The sequence below is a fragment of the Vidua chalybeata genome, chromosome 1 (assembly GCF_026979565.1).
Source record: "Vidua chalybeata isolate OUT-0048 chromosome 1, bVidCha1 merged haplotype, whole genome shotgun sequence".
In the NCBI taxonomy this organism is placed as follows: Eukaryota; Metazoa; Chordata; class Aves; order Passeriformes; family Viduidae; genus Vidua; species Vidua chalybeata.
In genome coordinates, this window is record NC_071530.1 from 29,024,885 (window position 1) to 29,045,387 (window position 20,503).

Below are 20,503 nucleotides of genomic sequence, written 5' to 3' on the forward strand. Positions count from 1 at the left end.
CTCTTTTAATCTGTGGCGTATGGTAGAAATTATCACTATAGTCAAGAGGAAGATAGAGATTTTTCAAGATAATAGGCTACATGATTTATCTCACATCTTGGGGAATAACTGAAAGTTGTAGCTTTAAGAGGACCCAACAATACTTTCCCCAGATTATTTTGTTGTTCTTCTTTATCTGAATAATATGCTTGTCTTTTTTTAAAAATCCTAGTGAAAAAATAATGCTAAACAAATAATTCCATCACAGGTTAGGTCTGCTCTCAAACCTATTTTCCAAGCAGATGCATTATTTCACCCAATAGTCAATGTTACTATTTTGCCATTGTACTATCTCAAGGAAGTTTCAATTCTCTGTATGCAAATTCAATGAGAGACCAAGAAATCTCCCAACACCAAGAGGTCTACAGCATGTGATGAGATCAAGGCTATCACCTGTGTGTTCACTTATTTTAAACAAAGGAACTATCAGCTATTGCATTTTCTGCAATGCAGCTTTGGAGAAAAATACTAAAGAAAAATGGTTCTGCAAACAGCAATTTTCTAAAAATGCTACCTCATAAGAAAGGGGGGGCACGGCAGATAATTCCATCAATATACTTTAGATAATTTTTTTTTGCACCTGTTTAAGGTAGGTATCAAATATGGTCTCCTCTGTAGGCACAGCTAGTTTTAAAAAAAGTAATAATGCTAGTAAGAATGAAAATAAGTGCTGTTATCTCACTCAAGGGTAATGAATCATTTTGGTAATGATGTAAAGACAGGTCCTGAGGAGAGTTCCCTCTCTTAACTGGAGAGAAAAGAAGTATTAATGTCACACCATGCTCACCCTGAAGTACATTTTTAAGTCACTGAAGGAATACTGATCTAAAACAAGTATGCAAGAAGAGCCATCTTTTGATTTATGGCATTCAGCTTCTGAAGTCTGCCATATACCGTGGAAACCCATACCCAGATCTATGCTATTTACACCATTTTTCTATCAAAGCAATAAATTTGGTTTAAAAGAGACATTTTTACTTTACAATATTACTTAGCTTAGTATGATTCAGAAACTGAAAAATATGTCCAGAATTTCCCCTCAAGTGTTCACTTTTTGATTAACAATACAGTTTTAATGCATTTTTTTTTTTTGTTTCTTCCTCTCCTTTTCTCAGACCATTTTACTGTGGGAAGATACAGAACTGGATTCTATCAAACTAAAAATCTTACTGCTTTCCTTTTCTAAGGTAGTGTTAAAGAGGCAGGAAGGCAGGCAGGCAGGCAGGCAGGCAGGCAGGCAGGCAGGCAGGCAGGCAGGCAGGGAGGGAGGGAGGGAGGGAGGGAGGGAGGGAGGGAGGGAGGGAGGAAGGAAGGAAGGAAGGAAGGAAGGAAGGAAGGAAGGAAGGAAGGAAGGAAGGAAGGAAGGAAGGAAGGAAGGAAGGAAGGAAGGAAGGAAGGAAGGAAGGAAGGAAGGAAGGAAGGAAGGAAGGAAGGAAGGAAGGAAGGAAGGAAGGAAGGAAGGAAGGAAGGAAGGAAGGAAGGAAGGAAGGAAGGAAGGAAGGAAGGAAGGAAGGAAGGAAGGAAGGAAGGAAGGAAGGAAGGAAGGAAGGAAGGAAGGAAGGAAGGAAGGAAGGAAGGAAGGAAGGAAGGAAGGAAGGAAGGAAGGAAGGAAGGAAGGAAGGAAGGAAGGAAGGAAGGAAGGAAGGAAGGAAGGAAGGAAGGAAGGAAGGAAGGAAGGAAGGAAGGAAGGAAGGAAGGAAGGAAGGAAGGAAGGAAGGAAGGAAGGAAGGAAGGAAGGAAGGAAGGAAGGAAGGAAGGAAGGAAGGAAGGAAGGAAGGAAGGAAGGAAGGAAGGAAGGAAGGAAGGAAGGAAGGAAGGGAGTTATCTCTAGGAGCTCAGTTGTCCCTCTCTGATAATCTGGGGAAGCAGAGGAGGATTAGATTACACAATTAAATAGACTAATGACAATGCTATGGAAATTATCACGATAATCCACAGAATGCTTAAAACTGATGCTTTGTGACAGCTGGAGAACAGAAAGTACTGTCATGACTTAAATAAATTGTCTGTACTTATGTAGCTGGACTCTGTTTTCTCCTCCAGAAATAATATTCAATATTTATCTGTCCCTTTTCAGTATGCTAAATGCTTTTAGATTAACTATTCCCTTCAGGATAGTGAACTGTCTCTTGATTTAGTTGTACTACTCAAAATTGTCTTTGAAGAAAAGAATATAGAATTTATTAGGGTCAACACTTAAATTCCAGGCTAAATTCACCATTATTAAATGTAGGGATATACCCAGCTGACTGATTACTGTCAAATTGGCCATCAGATTTTTTTTTTTAATTTATTTATCATGGTTCAGTTTCATGCCGACTCTACTTCTGTCACCAAGACAAGAATTCATTCCTTCTCCCCTCAGCTGTCAAAATCAGGTGTGAGTCTAAATAGCACAGACAGTGGAAATGAAAAAAGGCAAAATTCTACCCATTGTTTGATACAAAATAATGTGCTTCACAAATGTAACTACCATTCTTAAGTAACTGAAAATTACCCCAGTGAAACCTGGCACTGTGGTCAAATCAAACAAGAAATTGCTGTGTTTTCTTGAAAAGCTTGAAGGCACAGCCATTCTCTAGAAGCTTTCAAAGCAAAAAGCTGTTGCATTTGCTTTTGTGAGTAAAAAATGTGTTCCGTTTCTTTTAGAAAAGGCTGGATTTTTGCTGGATTTGATATATGTACCTATGGCAGGTGTTAATGAAACTCAAGAAAATTGCAAATCTTATATGTAGACTTCACAAATCATTATGCTATTTTGATACCTACTTTTGACTATATCATCATCTTACTGATTGCAGCTAAAGCAATCCTTCAATCTCATTTTGATTCCTGAAAAAAGAATGACCGTCTATCAGTGGGCAAAAAGCTTTCTATTTTAATATTAAAACTGTAGGAAATATTTAATCAGATTTTGTGTACTTGAGGCTGGTATTCTAAATGTCTTTACTAAAACACATTTTCAAAATGTGTACATTCATGTAATCATTATTTGAAATGTGACTTCACTACCTATTTAGTGTATAGAGATGAGATCCTGAAACACTTTAATACATGTGTAACATGGATATTTCCATTAGAAATCAATGTGACAACATGCATGATGAAACTTAAGCACATGCAGAAGTGTTTCCTGGACCAGGGTTTGGTGAGCAGGAAACCAATAACAGTGATAAGAAATTCCATCATCTCCTCTGCTTTCCCAGAGCAGGGTAAGATAAAGGGGTTTAAAATGCCTGTATCCCAGTTTTGCTGGCGTTCCCATTTTTGCTGCCATCTGGAAACAGGATGTTCAGAAACTCTGCATTAATGGCCACTGCATATACTTAATAGACTGAATCAAGATGCTTGTATTTGTTGCATGCAGGCAAACCAACTACTTGTGCATACAGTGTTTGGGACCTACCCCCTCTTCAATGACATCAGTGTGGACAGATTAGAAACGACATGCACCCATCTAACAGATTATTACTCATGCTTTTATCTTCCATCTCTGCCTAAGACATGAAATTAATCTGTAAGTGGTACATATAAAAGTATAAATTGCTTTCATAGCAGAGAGATAATAAATGTATATAATTTTGCTAAAAACATTCAATCCGATGTATCAACATAAATATTAGCATTATAAACAGGAGCTTTTCTGTGAGGAGCTACTAATAACTGGTACATATTGGGCAGGCATTTAAAGTCCATTATTTTTCATCAGTACCTGTCTTTCAGTGAGATCCAGATTTACTGCTATCTCATATCGTCTCAGCCTGGTCAAATAGTTATGATGAGCAAATTCTGCTTCTAGCTCTCTGATTTGCTCCTTGGTGAAAGCTGTCCTTTCCTTCCTGGGTTTACTGTTGACCTCTGTCTTGTAGTTTCCTTCTTGGGAATCTGAAAAAGAAAAAAAAGGCAAAAATGGATGTAACAACAAGTGTATAGCTAAATAGAAAACAAGCCCAAAGACAACAAAAAGCTAAAGTTACATTTTTCAAACTTTTTCTCTCTGAAACACACCCTTGTTTTCATTCCTATGGATTCTTCATTGTAAATCAGGAAAGCAGAAATAATTCTGGCAGACTTGAGCTGCTGCTTACATTGACACACATCAAACTCTAGCTTAAAACCTTGCAGTGTTTCATTTTCTAACAATTTTCTGAAGAATTTCTCCAAAGCTTCAATTCCTTCCCACTGTTGACAACTCTCAGTGCATCCAACCAGTACAGGATATGTATCATTTGATTACTGTATAATGAGTAATACAAGAATCTTTCTCCCCTATCATTTCACTAATACCTTAAGCCAAAGCTGTTTTGCAGCAGACACTTTAAGGTTTAGTGCAGTTACACTTTCAGGGAAAGCTAACAGACAAAGCACAGGAAACTGAACACGTCAAAAGGAAGTTGGTCCTATCCCATGTCCCATGGGATTTTCTACTCATGCTATGGTGCAGGTAGGAACTTTTTTGGCACAGCTGTATCAGTATAGGAAAATTACTGCCTCCAAATCTCATTACTTAAGGAATACTTTGGTCAAAATCAGAGGAGCTTTGCTGAAAGTTTCATTATCACTGTCATAATTCCTTTTACTCTCAGAAACAGGTATATTTGGTCCTGACCCAAACTACTGAACTCAGTAACTCAGTGACAGCCATTCTATTGCTGTCAGTGAAGTCACGTTAAATAAATAAATGTTCAGACCATTAGGAAAAAAAAAAAAAAAAAGAGTGGAAAGAAAAAAAGACCAGACATTTGTATGTTTGGGTATGATACGCCACCTATAAATCCAAAATTAGCAGGAGATCAGTACAAGTATCATTAGTCAAATTCTGGCCTCACGAACCATCTTAAAAATGTCACAGATTAATTCACACTTCAGCTGCTGATTTAAATAGAAACGTGCATCAACATCCAAATGAACTGGCTCGCAAAAAAATCACTCCCTGGGACTCTGTGTCAGATGAATCATCAGCATGCCTGAGCCTGTCCAACTGGCCAGTGAGTCTGGTTTCAAATCTACTTTCTATAAAGGTATAAGAATGTTTTCACTTTTTGTCAGTCACTCTGTTACTTGGAAGGGAACTTTGGGGTTTTTTGGGTTTTTTTTTATGAGAGCTGTTGATTCTTGACTCAATGGTATAGTCAATAAATTTAAATATTTTAAAGCTAATGGCTGCATATCACCAAACCTCTGCTTTTGCTGACATGACACACAGAATTTTGCTTCAAGTGTGAAGTGTAGTGCTGGCTGTCTGACTGAGGGCATGTACCAAAGTTGTTATGTGTATCTGGGAGTTGTTCAGCCACAAGTGGAGTAGGGATTTCCTAGGGTAGGACCACATTAGATGGCAGGCCCATTGACAATAGTGTGGGGCCAAGGTCTATTTCCAAACTCAACATAGAAAACTTGATATTTCAAAACTACTTTACACCTAGAAATTCACATTTCTTCTTTTATACTAGTAGGCAAACTAGAGTCACTGTAACTTCTCTCCACGTTTTTCTGTTTCAGGAACATGCGCATTGGTTTTTTTCCTTTAAATTTATCTGTCTGCTATCCCATTATAAGGTCCAAATATTAGTAGATCACCTGAATTTAAATACTCAAACCTGTATATCCCCATTCCATTGAATCACTGAAGAGAGATACCTAAATCATTATTCTTGCCATTTTGGATTACCATTCTTATACTGCCAGATATGTTTCATCCAGGTTTGAAAGCAGATGGGTGTGCATAGTCATTATGTGCTGCATGACACAGAAATTAATTTTATGCAAGTAATTTCTAAAGTCCTCTTATAACTGTCCTGGTCACCCTGTGCCTGTGTGAGGCCATGAGCCAAGAAGTCTTCCCATGTCAGTACTTGCTGTAAGAAAGATCCATGGCTCACTGCTTTTCAGACTGGAGGTTGTGTCCTTAAATAAAAGTAATGTACCTACATATGACACTGATACCATAGCAAAAATTAAATACTAGAAATGAAGACATTAGTCTGGATACACAACAGAAAGAGGGGTCAAGGCTATAAAACCTTGGTAGCTACTTCTATTGTGAATATTTGAAGGAAAAAAATTAAGGAGTACTGATCCAAATGTCTCCCAGGAAGATACAGATCTCTGTAAGTGACTGAGACTGGTAACATGAGCAATTTTTGCAAGCAGATGGTTCCATGAGGAAAATGGTTTTGCTGTACAGCAGCAAATGGTTTTTCATAACATTCAGAGACAATGGTTCCTGGGATACTGAAAAGGGAAGAGGAGGAATACTGGGATAAGGAAAGGGAAATATAACTGCACAGGTAACATATGTCCATCATCTTTGACAACAGACAGGATTCAAAACTGCTATCAAGGTTAGCCCACACTGAACCTGTGCAAATATAAGCATTCTTGGACTATTGGTTATTTAAACATTTCTTCCATTGCTGGATACTACCTTTAATTCAATGCTGGATTCTAAATGCCTGACAGCCATAGTTTTGTCAGCAGTAAGATTCCACCAGCAGACTGACACAGTGGAAAAGTTGCAGGGTTTTATTTGTTTTTGAGAATATCATTGATTGGATTTGTAATAGTTGAAATACACTAAAAATCACATGGTATATTCAAACACTGCTGAAAGCAGTGGGACAGGTACAGAGTTTACTCCCTCTCAATACTGAGGTAAATGCAACAGAGCAACTGGAATCCCAGGAAATCTGTTTCAACAAAAATACGGCCAGCAAGACAATGGTATTTTGCTTAATGCATTTGAGATATTGAAAATATATCTAAAAAGAGACTTAAATGGACACTAGTTAAGTGATTATGAGTCTCTTGCTGTCATCTGACCTGTTTGCTGCAGTGTTCCTGTGGTTCATGGACAGTTGCCTTTTATGTCCTATTGATCTTGTACTGCTTGGAATTTTAGTTTTAAAATTTGGGGTTGTTTTAATTTCCAAGGAGAAAGAATCTAGGTTTACTAATAGGTTGTTGTTTTTTTAACAGTCTCTATAAAGCCAAGATTGGGAACTCCCATCTCTTTCTGACCTTCAGGACTCTGTTCATATCACCTGACTAGCTTTTCTTCGGTGGAAAATGGGTGGGAGACTTGGAAGAGATTCTTGGCAGAACTCACATCAGCCTACATCTGGTTTGCAGCTGTTGCAACTAAGGCAAGAAAAAGGTCCCAAGAACCTTAGTTTTCTTCTACTGGCTACATCTTATGCCAAGTGGTAGGTGTAGAGGCAGAGAACAAAGCTAGGGGGAACTCAGTTAGACTACTTGCCTCTCAAAAGGCACACATAAAATACATACAGATGGTACTAACCACTTGATGAAAAATACAGTAATCTATATTGTCTGTCTTCCGCCTTCTGCCAGACAAATTCTGGCACACTTTCAGAAGATGTAGCCTACATGCAGGTATTTGTACCTTATCAGTCTCTCTTTTGGAAACCTTTGTTCTTTAGATGTCAAGTAATGTAGGCAGTTAAACACTGCTTTGAGGGATGCAGGTCATGCCTTTTCTTAGAACTGTTTTTATCACTTTTCAAAAACTCCAGGCAGCATCTTTAATATCTCCTGTTAGACAAAAATACTTGTTGGTAACTGATGTAAGAAGGTACTGTTTGGAAAGACATTAGAGTTATAAATGGCAGTTCCACAAATCTTTGAAGACTAAGATTTTTGCCAAATTTAATAACAGCTCAAGATTTATTTTTTAAAAAATAATTCCTAATCACACTCTTCCCCACCCTCAAAAGTTACTTCTGCTTTACTTTAAGGAATGGTTTATTCTTAATCTAAACATTTGTATTATCCCAGCAGAGTTTCTGTTTCCTTCTCTTTACATCAAGAGCTGAAGCATGCCAAGCAAACACAGGATCAAACTCCTATGTGTAGAATATGAACAGTGATAATTTTGATGTTTTTACTTCTGATACATGCCTAAGGAAAAAAAAAAAAGACTGATTACAGAACATGGAAAGAGACTGGTGGGGATATTTATGTTACAGAGATCTGCTAGTAACCAGGTAGGGTCAGAATCAAAGGTAAAATTTGTAAGAAGCACCTATTTTTTTCCTTGTACTAGTTCAACAGCTGACATACCTTCATTTCTCAGACAGAAATGAACATTCAGTTAATACCAGTAATGTAAATCCCCCGGTAAAAATTTTCAAAAATAAATCAGTGCTAGTGTTCTATTGGTAGTTACAAAAGGTTACCAGATCCTCATATCCACACTGAGAGTGAGTAGTGACAATAACCACTAATGATTTTTGACAAAAAGGCCGTAAGAATTTCGCCTTTATTGCTCAACATTCAGGTTTTCAACTTTCACTAACAGTTTCCAGCACTTACCCTTGAAAAACCCCCAGCACTAGCAAACAATTTCTAAATTTATTTCACTATTAATTTATAGTGAAATTGGATCATTTATATGTCCTTAATTGCATATCTTCCTATAAATTATGATCAAGTGTTTGCAGAAAACAACTACTACATAGGTATCTACTTTGCAATGAAGCAATCTATGCAAAGTATTAAAAGCAAAAATCTTGCTACTTCTGAGTATTTTAATGTTTTTTGAAAGACTATTTCTTTCAAACATAAATCTTTGATATTTGTTTAAATAACTAATATGTAACAAAACCTTCTAAAAATCAAAAGAACACAATAATGATATGTGATTCAAGTCAAAATGCTTGCTTAGTTTTCTTTTTTCTTTTAAGATATGAGCAATATGAACTAAGAGAAAATTAGCAAGGAGATGGTGCAAAGGTGTCCATATGGTTCCTATTTTTTTGCCAGAAACTACATGTGAGAGCAAGATTTACCAAGAAACAGTCACCTTCAGACATTTTTGACATTTAATACAGAATATTAAGTTTTTATATGACTTTTTTTTTTCTAAATTTTCAATTCAAAGATGCTCAGAATTAATAAGAAAACTTACCCTGTACCCAAAACACTGCTTTATGCTTTGCAGGTTCATAAGTTAAACCTTTACTCCCTACTTTTGTGTATAATCTTTGTACAGAAGAAAAAATAAGTCTATGTATCTATGTTTACTTTCATGCATCTACTCTTATTTGCACAAAATTTTGCAGACTTTATTAATCTATTTTTGTTTCATAATTTCCTTTCTCTTCACAGTCATTTAAATAATGTTCTTAAAGGACTTTGCCTAGTGAAAAAGTATACTTCCAAATCACTGAACGCCTTCAGTCTGAGTGACTCTTTTGAGAATGTTATTAAAAGTATTTCAGGAGCTGCAATTCACTAAATATTGGAACAGACAACATCATCATTTCCATAATTCACAACTCTGCATGTACAAATGGGCAAAACTGCACAGTAGCACAAGTACGATGTCAAAACTACATGAATCCTTCTTTTCAGTCTAAGGAAAGCAAACTTTTGTTTGCTTATTGAGTTAATGCTTTCTAACAGTCTGTGACAATTAACAATTTAAAACAGCCTCATATCCACACCCAAAGAAAACACTGACCTGGCACAGCAAAACCTGTGGGTATTCTGAAACACACTATATACTGTCCTAAACCATTACCTACTGGCTGTTGCTGCCAACATTTTGTTATTATTGCCTTCTGAAAATAAAAGTCTAGGAATTATAATGCAGTATCGGAAACATTGATTCATAACACTGTAGCAGCTAATGCTGCCGGTTCTTGAAGACAACTCTGCTTGAAAAGATATTCTTCTACCTTCTAACCATATAGCATATACAGGCGACTGCTTCTTCCAGCCGTGCAGATATGGAAGACAACATATGTTTTATCTCATGTGAGTGAGAATAGTAGTGATCTAGTGAGTAGATCTTCGCGTGGGAGACACTAATCTCTGTCCAAAATGTGCATATAATCACAGCTTCTCATAGGAAAGGAGACACAGGATTTCTCTGAAAATAACTTTACAAGCTGCATTTTAATATGACATTTTATCCACCTGATTGACAATTGCCATTTGCAGGTACATTCTGCAGATACATCTCTTACATGCAGCAACAAATAACATGTGCTGGTTTTTTTGGCTTTTTACCAAATGAGTTTTATAACTTGCTCTCATGCAGAGGAGCTTCATTAAATGATGTTGAGACCTATCAAGACCATCTCCCCAATAATTAGGAGTGAATCTTCCAGAGTAATATCTGACCTATAAAATTAAACCAAAAGATTTTCCATACAGGAGCTTCTTAGAACAAAGATCAACAAGTGAAGAAAATATTAGTTGAGATAGAAGTTTATATAATTTCTCTTTCCAACCAAGAGGAAGAGACTAACCAAACCCAGACCAACCAAACCCAGCCCAAACACTGTGCATACCTCAGTCATCATGGTTCTCATCATTATGATGAAAGTTCTTCCCTGGAGAGGAGCTGTATCAGAACTCCAAGGAGGCATTAAAAGATTACTTTTGGCGCTACATTATTTTATCAAAATTATACTTGGGAAAAATTTACTTGGGAAAATAGGTCTTCTTTGCCAAGATGGTATTTGAAAGATCTAAAGTACTATAAACTGTAGGGAAGTGCTTGAGAAGAGAAATGAGTGTAAGACACACACAACTTAGATAATCCCCTCTCAATAAGTCGTATCTCCCTAAAATCATAGGCTGTAGTTTTTACTTTAGCTTTGCAAATCAGAGACCCTTGTCCTGTCAGAAATACTAAGCAGTGTCCTGGGACTCAGGTTAAACAGAAAGCCATATATAACTCACATCTAAAAAAAAAAAAAAGGAAACCTTTTTAAAGGAAAAATACTTAAGTGATATTGCCAGCAAAAATTGAGATGTGGGTAAGGAATACAAAAACTGTTGCAGCAACTTGCTGCTGAGAAAGTCACCAGTAATATACCAGAATATACCAGTATGCTTCCTGTATGTGCTACCTAGAATTTAAACATCATCAAAATAGATACATTATTTTTTTTCTCTGCAAAGCCAGACTGCCACTGTTAATGTATTAGAATCCAAATCACAGCTGGATAGGAACATACATGAAGTGATGCATTTTACAAACCTTTTTTTATATAGTAACTTCTTTATATAAATGGCCATTAGTTTTATGTGCTTTCACATTGGCATTAAAAGTCCCTTATATTTAAGCAGCAGTACATTCCAAAACTAGCCATGTTTGCTTCCCAAATAGCAGCCAGCACTTGATAATAATTCTGTTGCTTGGAAAGTGCAGACCTTGTGGATACTATTCTTTGAATCAGTGAGTAAAGCATTTTTAATGTGGTTACTTAGTTACTCCATGGAAAGCTGTCAATTCTTTAATTTTCTGCTGCCATTATAATAAATCTGCATTGTGAAATTCCAAACATACTTCTGATAAACAATTGTGTTTTACCTATAAGCAAACAGGCTTCAATTTTTTTTTATACATTATTCACATTATCCATAGTTTGCAGAAATCCAGGTGCAATTTGATTACAGGCTTCACCAAGTATATAGCCTAGAGATCTTTGAGATCTTTCTTCCAAAGTTGATGTGCTTGAGATAGGCGGTGCCATTGCCTCCACTCCTTCCTCACACACAAGACCTTACATTAGAAAAAATAAAAACCAGAATTTTTAGTAATTCTTGTAGGTCTTGCAACAGACCTCATCATTATGTCACAATATGTACCTTCACTAGAGCAAATGCCCTAGAAAAACTGCCCTAGTGCCATCTAGGCCAGTTTCTTAGGATAGGCCAAGTTCTTCCCCAAATTACAGTGAGCAAACTGGAGAAGCTCAAGAATTTCAGTGGAATTTCTTCTCAACCACAAGGGTATCGGAGTTGGTTTTGCTCCCATTGAAAGTACTAGTTTACTTTGTGTAAGATCATGAGAAATCTTGAGTTGAATAAAGAAGAGTATTTTCTTAGGCTCCTTTATATATATTTTTTTAAAATATACAGGCAGAACTTACAGTCAAAATTATGCTGAATTATAAGTTTGCTTTTTAAAAAAGTGTATTGCAATTGCATAATCTCCTGTTTGAATAAAAAATTACGGACTTTGCACATAAGCCAAAAAATAAAGCATTTTAGTTTTCCATACTTAGCAATAAAAGTTGAAACACTTTGCAGCAGTTTAATACGGACTCTTGAGGGCTCCATATTGCCTAATTCACTCATCTTTTCAAAGCTTCAGGATACAGTTACACAAAGGAAAATATAAATGGGTACCAACAATTCCACTTTAACTCTTTCTAAGAATTATTTTGCTGCTACAGGAAACAGGAAGCCATTTCACAGTGGTATTTTTAATGTAATTCTTCCACGTGTGTTACACTAGCTAATTTTTTTTTCCCATTCATCACGAAACAGATTTATTTGGGACCCCTTAGTGATGTAGTGAAAATTTTATATATGTTGAACATATGACAGAAAAAAAGCAGTGTCTGGAGCAAATCTAACATCCAATACTTCTGTTTAATCCTATGTTAGTGTGCCCTTTCTCTTTTTTTTTTTTTTTAATTCAGTCTGCTTGAAATGTTTTTCTAAAACCTGTCCTTTTTAAACACCCATATCTGGCCTCTAAAGTATGTGTAGCACCTTGCAGAGCTGCAGGATCACAAATCACCTTCCATTTCACAGTCTTGATGAGTGTCACAACCCCCACATGCAATTCCATGTGGTCATTCTCTGCCTTAGTGGCTGTCCCTAGTGGACATGGCTCAGCTAGTGTGGCATTACAGCTTTCAGCATGAGGCACAAATGTAATCTCTGTCTGGGTCTCTAAGAAATATAGGTTTCTGTGCAAATGTATTTGCCTGCATATGTTTTAGTGACATGTTTTGTAAATCTTATTATCCCTCAGAAAGCATTAAAATGAAACCAACAGGTCCAGCTGTGCTCATAACCCACCTGAGCAGATATCCAGACTTTTTTCAAAACAGAAAAACACACACACACATACAAACTCGTACCCAATAGGGTTGCTTTTCTGGGTGTCTTCTGTTATTTCATTCACAGTTTACTTTACAGCACTGTGCTGAAGTATAACACTAACTATAAAACTGGAAAAACAGTGAAAAGTACTTTCCCACATACAATTAAATGGAATTACCTGTCTTTCAGGGAAAGCCAAAACAAAAAGTGATGTAAAATAAAATTTTCAGATGCTTTACCTATTTATACCACTGGCTTTCAGGCCAACCATGTAAGTTTCATTTTTCACTTAAAACTCTTACTGTCTGTTAATATGAGATAAAAATCCTCCTAATGACTGCTTTGGAAGTTCTGAATATCAGCTGGTTTTGACTTACCCTAATAGTTCCCCTATTTAGCACCATGCCACATTTTCCTTTCTTTTTGTTTTCTCGAATAATTATCGTAAATGGCAGAATCTATTATAAGCACCCAAGGGATTTGTCATGTTTGATGCTAACACAATTTCATTTTCATCCTATAGTACAGCTTAGTTATAGTTAAGGATGGAAAAATGCTCACATAATTAAACTGAAAACCCAAAATACTTCTCTAGATAGTATATTGGGTGAAGGAAATAAATCTGTAAAAGAAATAAAGTCTAGCTAATAATTCAGGTTTAAATTTTCTTCTAGATATATTTTACTAAATATTTTACAGTCTGGGGGGTCTTTTTGATGACTAATTTTTCTTGATTGCTAACTGTCAACTTACATAGTTAAAACCTGTGATTCATAAATGAAAGCTTTGGCAGAGTACAATTTAAAAAATCCTTCAACTTCCATGTGAGCAAAAAGATGTAGTGTAATTTTTGGAGGCCTTCCTGTATTTTAAGATTAGTGTGCAAAAAAATACTATATATCCAAAAGGGGAAGTTATTTCAAGTATGGGTTCAAGAACAGTTTTTGAAATGGCAAAATTTTAATGCCATACTTGTACTATTCCTTTTTATGTTGTATAGTGAGACTACAGTTATAGTAATTGAAAATTATAAACCTTCTTTTACCTTTAAAAATGGTCTGCTACTTCCAAAGGAGTTGATATTCCCTATAAAGTCTTAATTCTTCATTTAGAAAATACAGTAACAAAGGACTGATTGTGCAAACATGCCAGTGTGTACATAAAGTTCTGGTCTCAAGTGAGCCCATTGAGAAGAAATATGCTAAGAAAAGAAACCCCCACAACCCAAAAGCACCCAATAATTAAACCCCATGTCCACAGCATTTTATTCAAATTATAAAGTAATTTTTTTCTCCAGCTTTATTTCTAGCTCCTTATCGGTAATGCAAAGTCTTTCTGTGATCTCTAAACTCATACAAAAGTAAAAACTTTTAAAACTTTTGTTTTCTTCAGTCAGGGAAACCATTTGGCAGACAAATGTTAAATAATAGGGCCTGTCTCTTCCATCACTCACCTCCCACAGCTTGCTGCCTACAAGCTGGAGAATAAAGGCCCTCCTGCTAAAGTACTGTGCTAATGAAATATTCTGACAGTGCATGTCAAAGCCTAGTAAATCCTATATATTTTTTACAATCCTATACAGTATATGTTTTACTCTTCTCAAAAAAGCTAATTTTAAATACCTAGCTCTAATGGGATAAGAAAATTTTAAAACATTTATAAATATTGAAGATAAAAGTTGGATAGGTATAATGTTTTTTCTTCATCCTAGAAGTTGTAACACCAAAAACAAATTAAGAGGTCATTTAATTGTACAATTAAAACATTTCAAATCAGTACCCACATTCTTTAATGTGATCAGTTGTTACCTCCTGTAATGATTGGCAGCTGGAGGTAACACATTGTCCAGCCTTTTGACTGTCATAAGTATTGAACTACAACTTTCTAAGACATTAAAATTGATGTTACATTTCTTTGCTCTTCTTCCAACCCCAACCAGGGTTGGGTTTCTGCAGTAAGAGAGAGACAGTACTTGAGATTATCAGATCCCAGAAACAGGGGGAAAAATGTCGATAAAATTATTAGCATACCTACTTGAGGGATGAAGGCATACACACTAAAAAGCAGAGGCTCAAAGCAACAATGAAATCCCAGTATGTATACCGGTAACCAGCAATTCCAGGGCTGGGCTTCATGCAACAGTAACGCATTCTGCATTTGCCCGTGCTAACAGGGTGAAGAGGGTGGTTGATAAATCTGCCTCTAAACCTCAAAAAAACTCTCCTGAACTCTGGTCTGGCATCTTTGAAAAACAGTATGTAGCAGCATTCAAATTCAAGAGGAATCCATAGAAGTAGAATAAAGGTCTGAAGCTTTAAAAAAAAAAAAAAAAAAAAAAAAAAAAAAAAAAGAGTTATAGCAGTTAGGCACAAGCCCTGGGGCGTTAATCCTTTCAGCATAAAACTTTGTTTCATCTACTTTTAAACTACTCAGTCATGGAAATTCCACCCAACTGAATAAAATTATTGGATATTACACTATTTTTATCAAGGGTATCTTATTTTAAAATTGCATATCTTTGAAAGACCATTTCCAATCTTTTTTTACACATTAATAGCCACCCTAAATATGGGCCTCTTGCTTTTGCTGCTCAGGATTTGGAGGCAAAGGGGACACCTACAGACAAGGGACTGTTTGCTTCTCATAACCACCCCTGCAATGTACTGGCTGATAGTTTCTATTGATGCAAAACAAAACCTGAACCATCTGATCTCAACTGTCTGTTTCATGACAAAGTGTCAAAAGGCAGCTGTAAAGTGTTGAACAACTTCATTCCCTCTCTTACCCACTGTTCTGCTTAGAGCTCCTTAGCACCACAGCACATTTAGGATTCATCTGCTTGCTGTTTGGCTATTTAAAGTGTTCAACTGGCATAACTTGCATCTCCCTTCCTTTCTGCATTCCCTAGTGACTCCAGTCAGTAGAACAAATGTCACTAAGGCTTGGAGTTATCGTAGAGGCTGGATTGAGCATGCTCTGGTACAGCACAGCCCTACAAATATGGTTTTTGTTGAATAACTGCACTGGTTGTTTCACATTGTTGTGATGTTTTCCAGGGGATTTATAGGCCTCTAGGGCACTGAAAACATTGGTTTGAGTAAATAGTTAATTTTTGCTGGTGTTAGAGCATTTGGCAGATGTTCATAGTCATAAACAAGAATTCTCCATCTTTCAAAACAGAAAGAAAAATTGGATATTGACTTTCTCTATCATCCAAAAATCCAGCCTTCTCCTTAAGCAAAATTGGATCCAGTTCAGTTCACAAATCTGAGTCAAAAATCAAAAGGAAGGGAAGTTAAAATGTTGGTCTGTTATGGTTATAACTATGCTGAACTCATATGAAAATCAAATACCATAACATGCTGATACATCTGATGTTTTTATGCAAGACTGCCTTGTTTCCATTAAACAGCAAAAAGGCAGCTACTGTTTAACTGATGAAAACTGATGGAAAATCCTCATTACTATATAAACAGTGGTATAAGCATAAAAAGTGTTTAGTTTATGCATCTGTGCATTTAGCTGAACATTAAGCTTTTTCTAAACAAAATTTGGTGCCTTCCTTCTCTCATATATTTTCACTTTCTTTTTGAAAGCAGGAAATCTGTGTCTTCTCATGCCTTGAAATATAGACAAACAAAAAAAAAATCAATTATTTTTGTATTATGTATCATTTTTTGTCAACTAACCCACCAGAAAAACCATGTACATTGATTCTAGAATTGTAGTTTTACTTTAAAGTCTGACTTCTCTCTATTTTTTGTTGATTTTTTGTTTTCGTTTGGTTTATTTGGGGTTTTTTGTTTGTTGGTTTTGGTTTTTGGGTTTTTATTTTGTTTTTCTTTTTTTTTCCTTTATTTACAAGGGAGACTTGGGTCTACTGTCACCCTAAAAGACCTCATTGGCTACATCATTTAGTTACTCTGCTTTGGGGTTTGGACTGCTTACTTATTTGGTGCTATTCAAAAATGCACAAATGAACCTGTTTTTCAATGATGGCTTCCATCCCTAGTTCAACTCTTTAAAACTGATCTAGTCCTTATTAAAAATTTCAGTATCAACTTGTTTCTTTCTTCACTCATTCTCATTATGACAGCCCAGTAAGCCCTTGACATAATAAAAGTTGTCTTGAGTCAACTGCCATGCAAGCTAATCTTCAGTTTTGTGGACAAAATGAGAACACATCTATACAGACAAGACTGAGAACATCAAAAAACCACCAGTCATTCCTTCTTGGATTGCACCAATAATGACCAGATAAGAAGTTCAAATTAAATATCCTTCAACAGGACATTAATTTACCCATAACTTAACATGGAGGCCAAATACGATTATTTGTGTGGATGGTGTCCTGTTTGTAAAGAGAACCTGCCCTTCACAAACTATGGAATAGATCCACACTACAGGTAATAGGAGCTCATTTCAGACAGTTTGTTACTACTTGAAAATATTCATCCTTAATTCTGAGAGAAGGGGCTTTATCAGGACCCTCATGCATGACCCTACTAAGACTTAAAGGGAAGTAAATTAATAATTTTCTTTTTTATACTATGACTTGGAAAAGACAGCAAGTCAATCAAAGACTGAAGCTAGAAATGCTAGTTCCCTAGGTAGGAGGACATTTTTTTTTTTGTTTCAAAAGCTGTAGAAAGAACCCAGAAGCTCTTTTTTTGAATAAATACTATATGCCCATGTATGAGACAAAGTTCCAAATGTATTATTCTTTTGCATTAGTGCAGCAGTGGTGCTTAAAGGGCTACCTCATTGTACTGGACACTGCATGCTATCAAAGGAAAGTCCATGCTCCCAGGAGCTCACAATACATTTATCATATGCTGCACCTCACTTCTCCATGGTGGTAACAAACACGTGGAAGTTCATCAGTGTATCCTTGCTGTTATCCTCCTGGGCATTATACCAGAGAAGGCTTTAGGGAGAGATGGAAAATCTCACAACCTCCTTCAATTTATTCTCACAACAACAGTTCCCATCTTGGAAAAGACTTTGATTCTTGTTCAAGAAAGGTGTGGCAATACTGACCAATTTTTTTATAATTACAGACTGCTTTACATATAAATAGTATTGGACAAAATTCCCATTTTAAATAGCAGTTCATGAGAAAAAAAAGGGCAAAGAAGATTCAGATTGTGCATGATTCAGATTGTACTGACAGGGCATAAGATGACGTTCATGTCTCATCCCACTGAGGCACAACTACAGAAGCAACAGCAGCACAGTCTGTTTCTCCAAGTCAACATGTTTTTCTCAAGTGGTCTGATTCTGAAATTTCCTGCAGTATGCTTATGACCAAAAAAAGTGTGCATTTTTCTCAAAAGTTGAGGGAAACTAAAGAATCATAGGAAAAGGTCAAAATATGCAATATCCTCAGACTTAGGTTCAGCAAAAGCCTAAGGAAAGGAAACATGCTAAGGTCTAAACCTAGAATAAAAGAGGGCAAAAGCAACATGAATACAATATATAGTCCTTAGCAAACCTTTGTAGACATCTCCAAGAAGTGTGCAAACCTTTTGTGAGAGCTATGTCAATAGATACCCAGATCTGCTGAGCTACATTGTAATTTAACAGCTGAAAGAAGCGGTTTTTGTAGGTATAATCAGAGTATCTTCTACATGACAAATTGCTATTATGCAATATGGGTATGATATATTCCTTTCATGAACTCTAAGAATTTAAACAGATGAAGAGATCATTATAGCCTGAAATCTGACTTAATAAACCAGAAATATATTTAAGAAGCAGAAATAACAATTATCCAAAGATGGTTCCAGAGTGGCAGCAATTTCTGAAATTATACAGGTGTTATTGCAAATGCAAGATAACCATTTGTCAGTAAGATAACTAGGAAAATCAGACATTTATTTTTAGGCAATTCATATGTCAAGTTGCCAAGGAGTAAGATCACAGATCAATTTTTAGATTTTTACCTTCCTAAGTATATTGAGAAGTATTGAGGTATTTTGAAATTCCTTTTCAACACAGGAGATGTTTAAGGCAATCAAAATAATTTTTAAACTTGACAAAAGAACACACATAGTGTACGAAGTTCATTACCTCAAATCCAGTTCTGAAAACCTGTTTACAAGTCACAATCCCACAGAGAACAAATGTAGGATATGAACAATAAGTTGTTCCACAACTCCCAGTGTGTAAGAAAGGAAAGTAGAAGAAAGTGCTCAGAAAAGTACATTGCATTTTGTACCCATTTTTTTTCTAAGGAAAATTACTTTGATGAAACAAAGTACTGTTCTGTTTTAGTAATTTCTCTACATCTTCTGCTGCTACTGATCATAAAATGTACCTATCCCATTTTTACTGGTTATTACAGAATTTTCTCTCAGATACAGAACCTTGTGAATCATTATGAGTACAATGTCCTGGACTATCCGTACCATTCTTTTCTCATTCAGTATTCAATATTTCTATTCAATGTTTCTAAAAAAGCAGTTAGGAAGCAGTAAGGCAATAATGTTGAAGTGTCAAAAATTATGTTGAGCTCCTCATTTGCTCTAAATCAATATTAAGAAAAATGTAGGAAATGGCAACGTTCTATCCGGTGCAAGTCATCACTTGGACAAAGCATAGCTGACTCTAGACAAGACCAAAGTACTTGTCTGAAATGCATCCTTCTCTCTGAATGCTTTCCACCTCACTCCCCCTCCTCCTGATGTTAAGATGTGCAGGCAGATGCCCTTGTCACTGTCTAGCCCCTGTGTATTTGCTTGGATTGATGCTCACTGTGCTTAACTCTCTCTCCAGATGATGGAGATTATGCCTTGTCCTACCCGAAACAAAGCAGGCACCAATGAGCAGAATTTGCTAACTGATGTAATGCATATGCAGGTATTAAGTCATGCATCCTCAAAAAAAAAAAAAAAATGAGTTGCTACATAAACACTCAAGTAATCTGCTTAGTGTGAAGATTCACATGACCACTTTCCTTTCCTGCTCTGCACACCAGCTCCCCTTTGAAGTAAGGAGTCTGCCTCAAGGTCTCTCTCCAGCTGTTTAAAGACCTCAGCAGAAACAGAATAAGCAACCTGGCAGATTTTTCTCTCCAAGATAAGAGTTTTCCAAGACAACTGCTCTACTGAAATGATTCTAAAACTTAGGAGTGTGAGAGGTTCATAAATGCAGAGACAGGTCTTTTTTCCTGCTGACACTGAATCTCCATTCCCATAAAAGTGAATTCATAGTTTATAGGAGCAGACCAAAATCTCTCTTAGCACTGATTTAATAAGTTATGCACATATACACAGCACAAAAAAAAGGTCTATGTATTACATACAGGAAGAAGCTAATTCTTTTCTGCCATATTAGTATATGGAATTCATGAATATGACACCTTTCAGTTCTCATAAAGCACCTTAAAAACTGTTTATTATTTCAGTTCATCTCATTCTAGAAGTACTCAACCAGCAAAAATATAAACAGTGAACCAGCCTTGAAAAACCAACTGCAGTTTTTGTTTTGAACACCTGAACATTTTTGATGTTTACATAGAGCTCGTTCAATCATTCCAAACTTATGTTCTGTGTCTGGAGTAATTCTTAGGAAAGAATCACAGAATCAC

General features: G+C 36.1%; 1 protein-coding gene across 1 annotated transcript in view; it reads right to left on the reverse strand.

Annotated features, from left to right (window-relative positions):
- The window catches only part of MEOX2 (mesenchyme homeobox 2), a 53,084-nt gene that overhangs the window by 10,626 nt on the left and 21,955 nt on the right, over positions 1-20,503 (reverse strand). Inside the window, exon 2 of the mRNA XM_053947148.1 lies at positions 3,752-3,924. Coding sequence (XP_053803123.1) covers positions 3,752-3,924 — 173 coding nt within the window. The remainder of the gene's footprint in view (positions 1-3,751; positions 3,925-20,503) is intronic.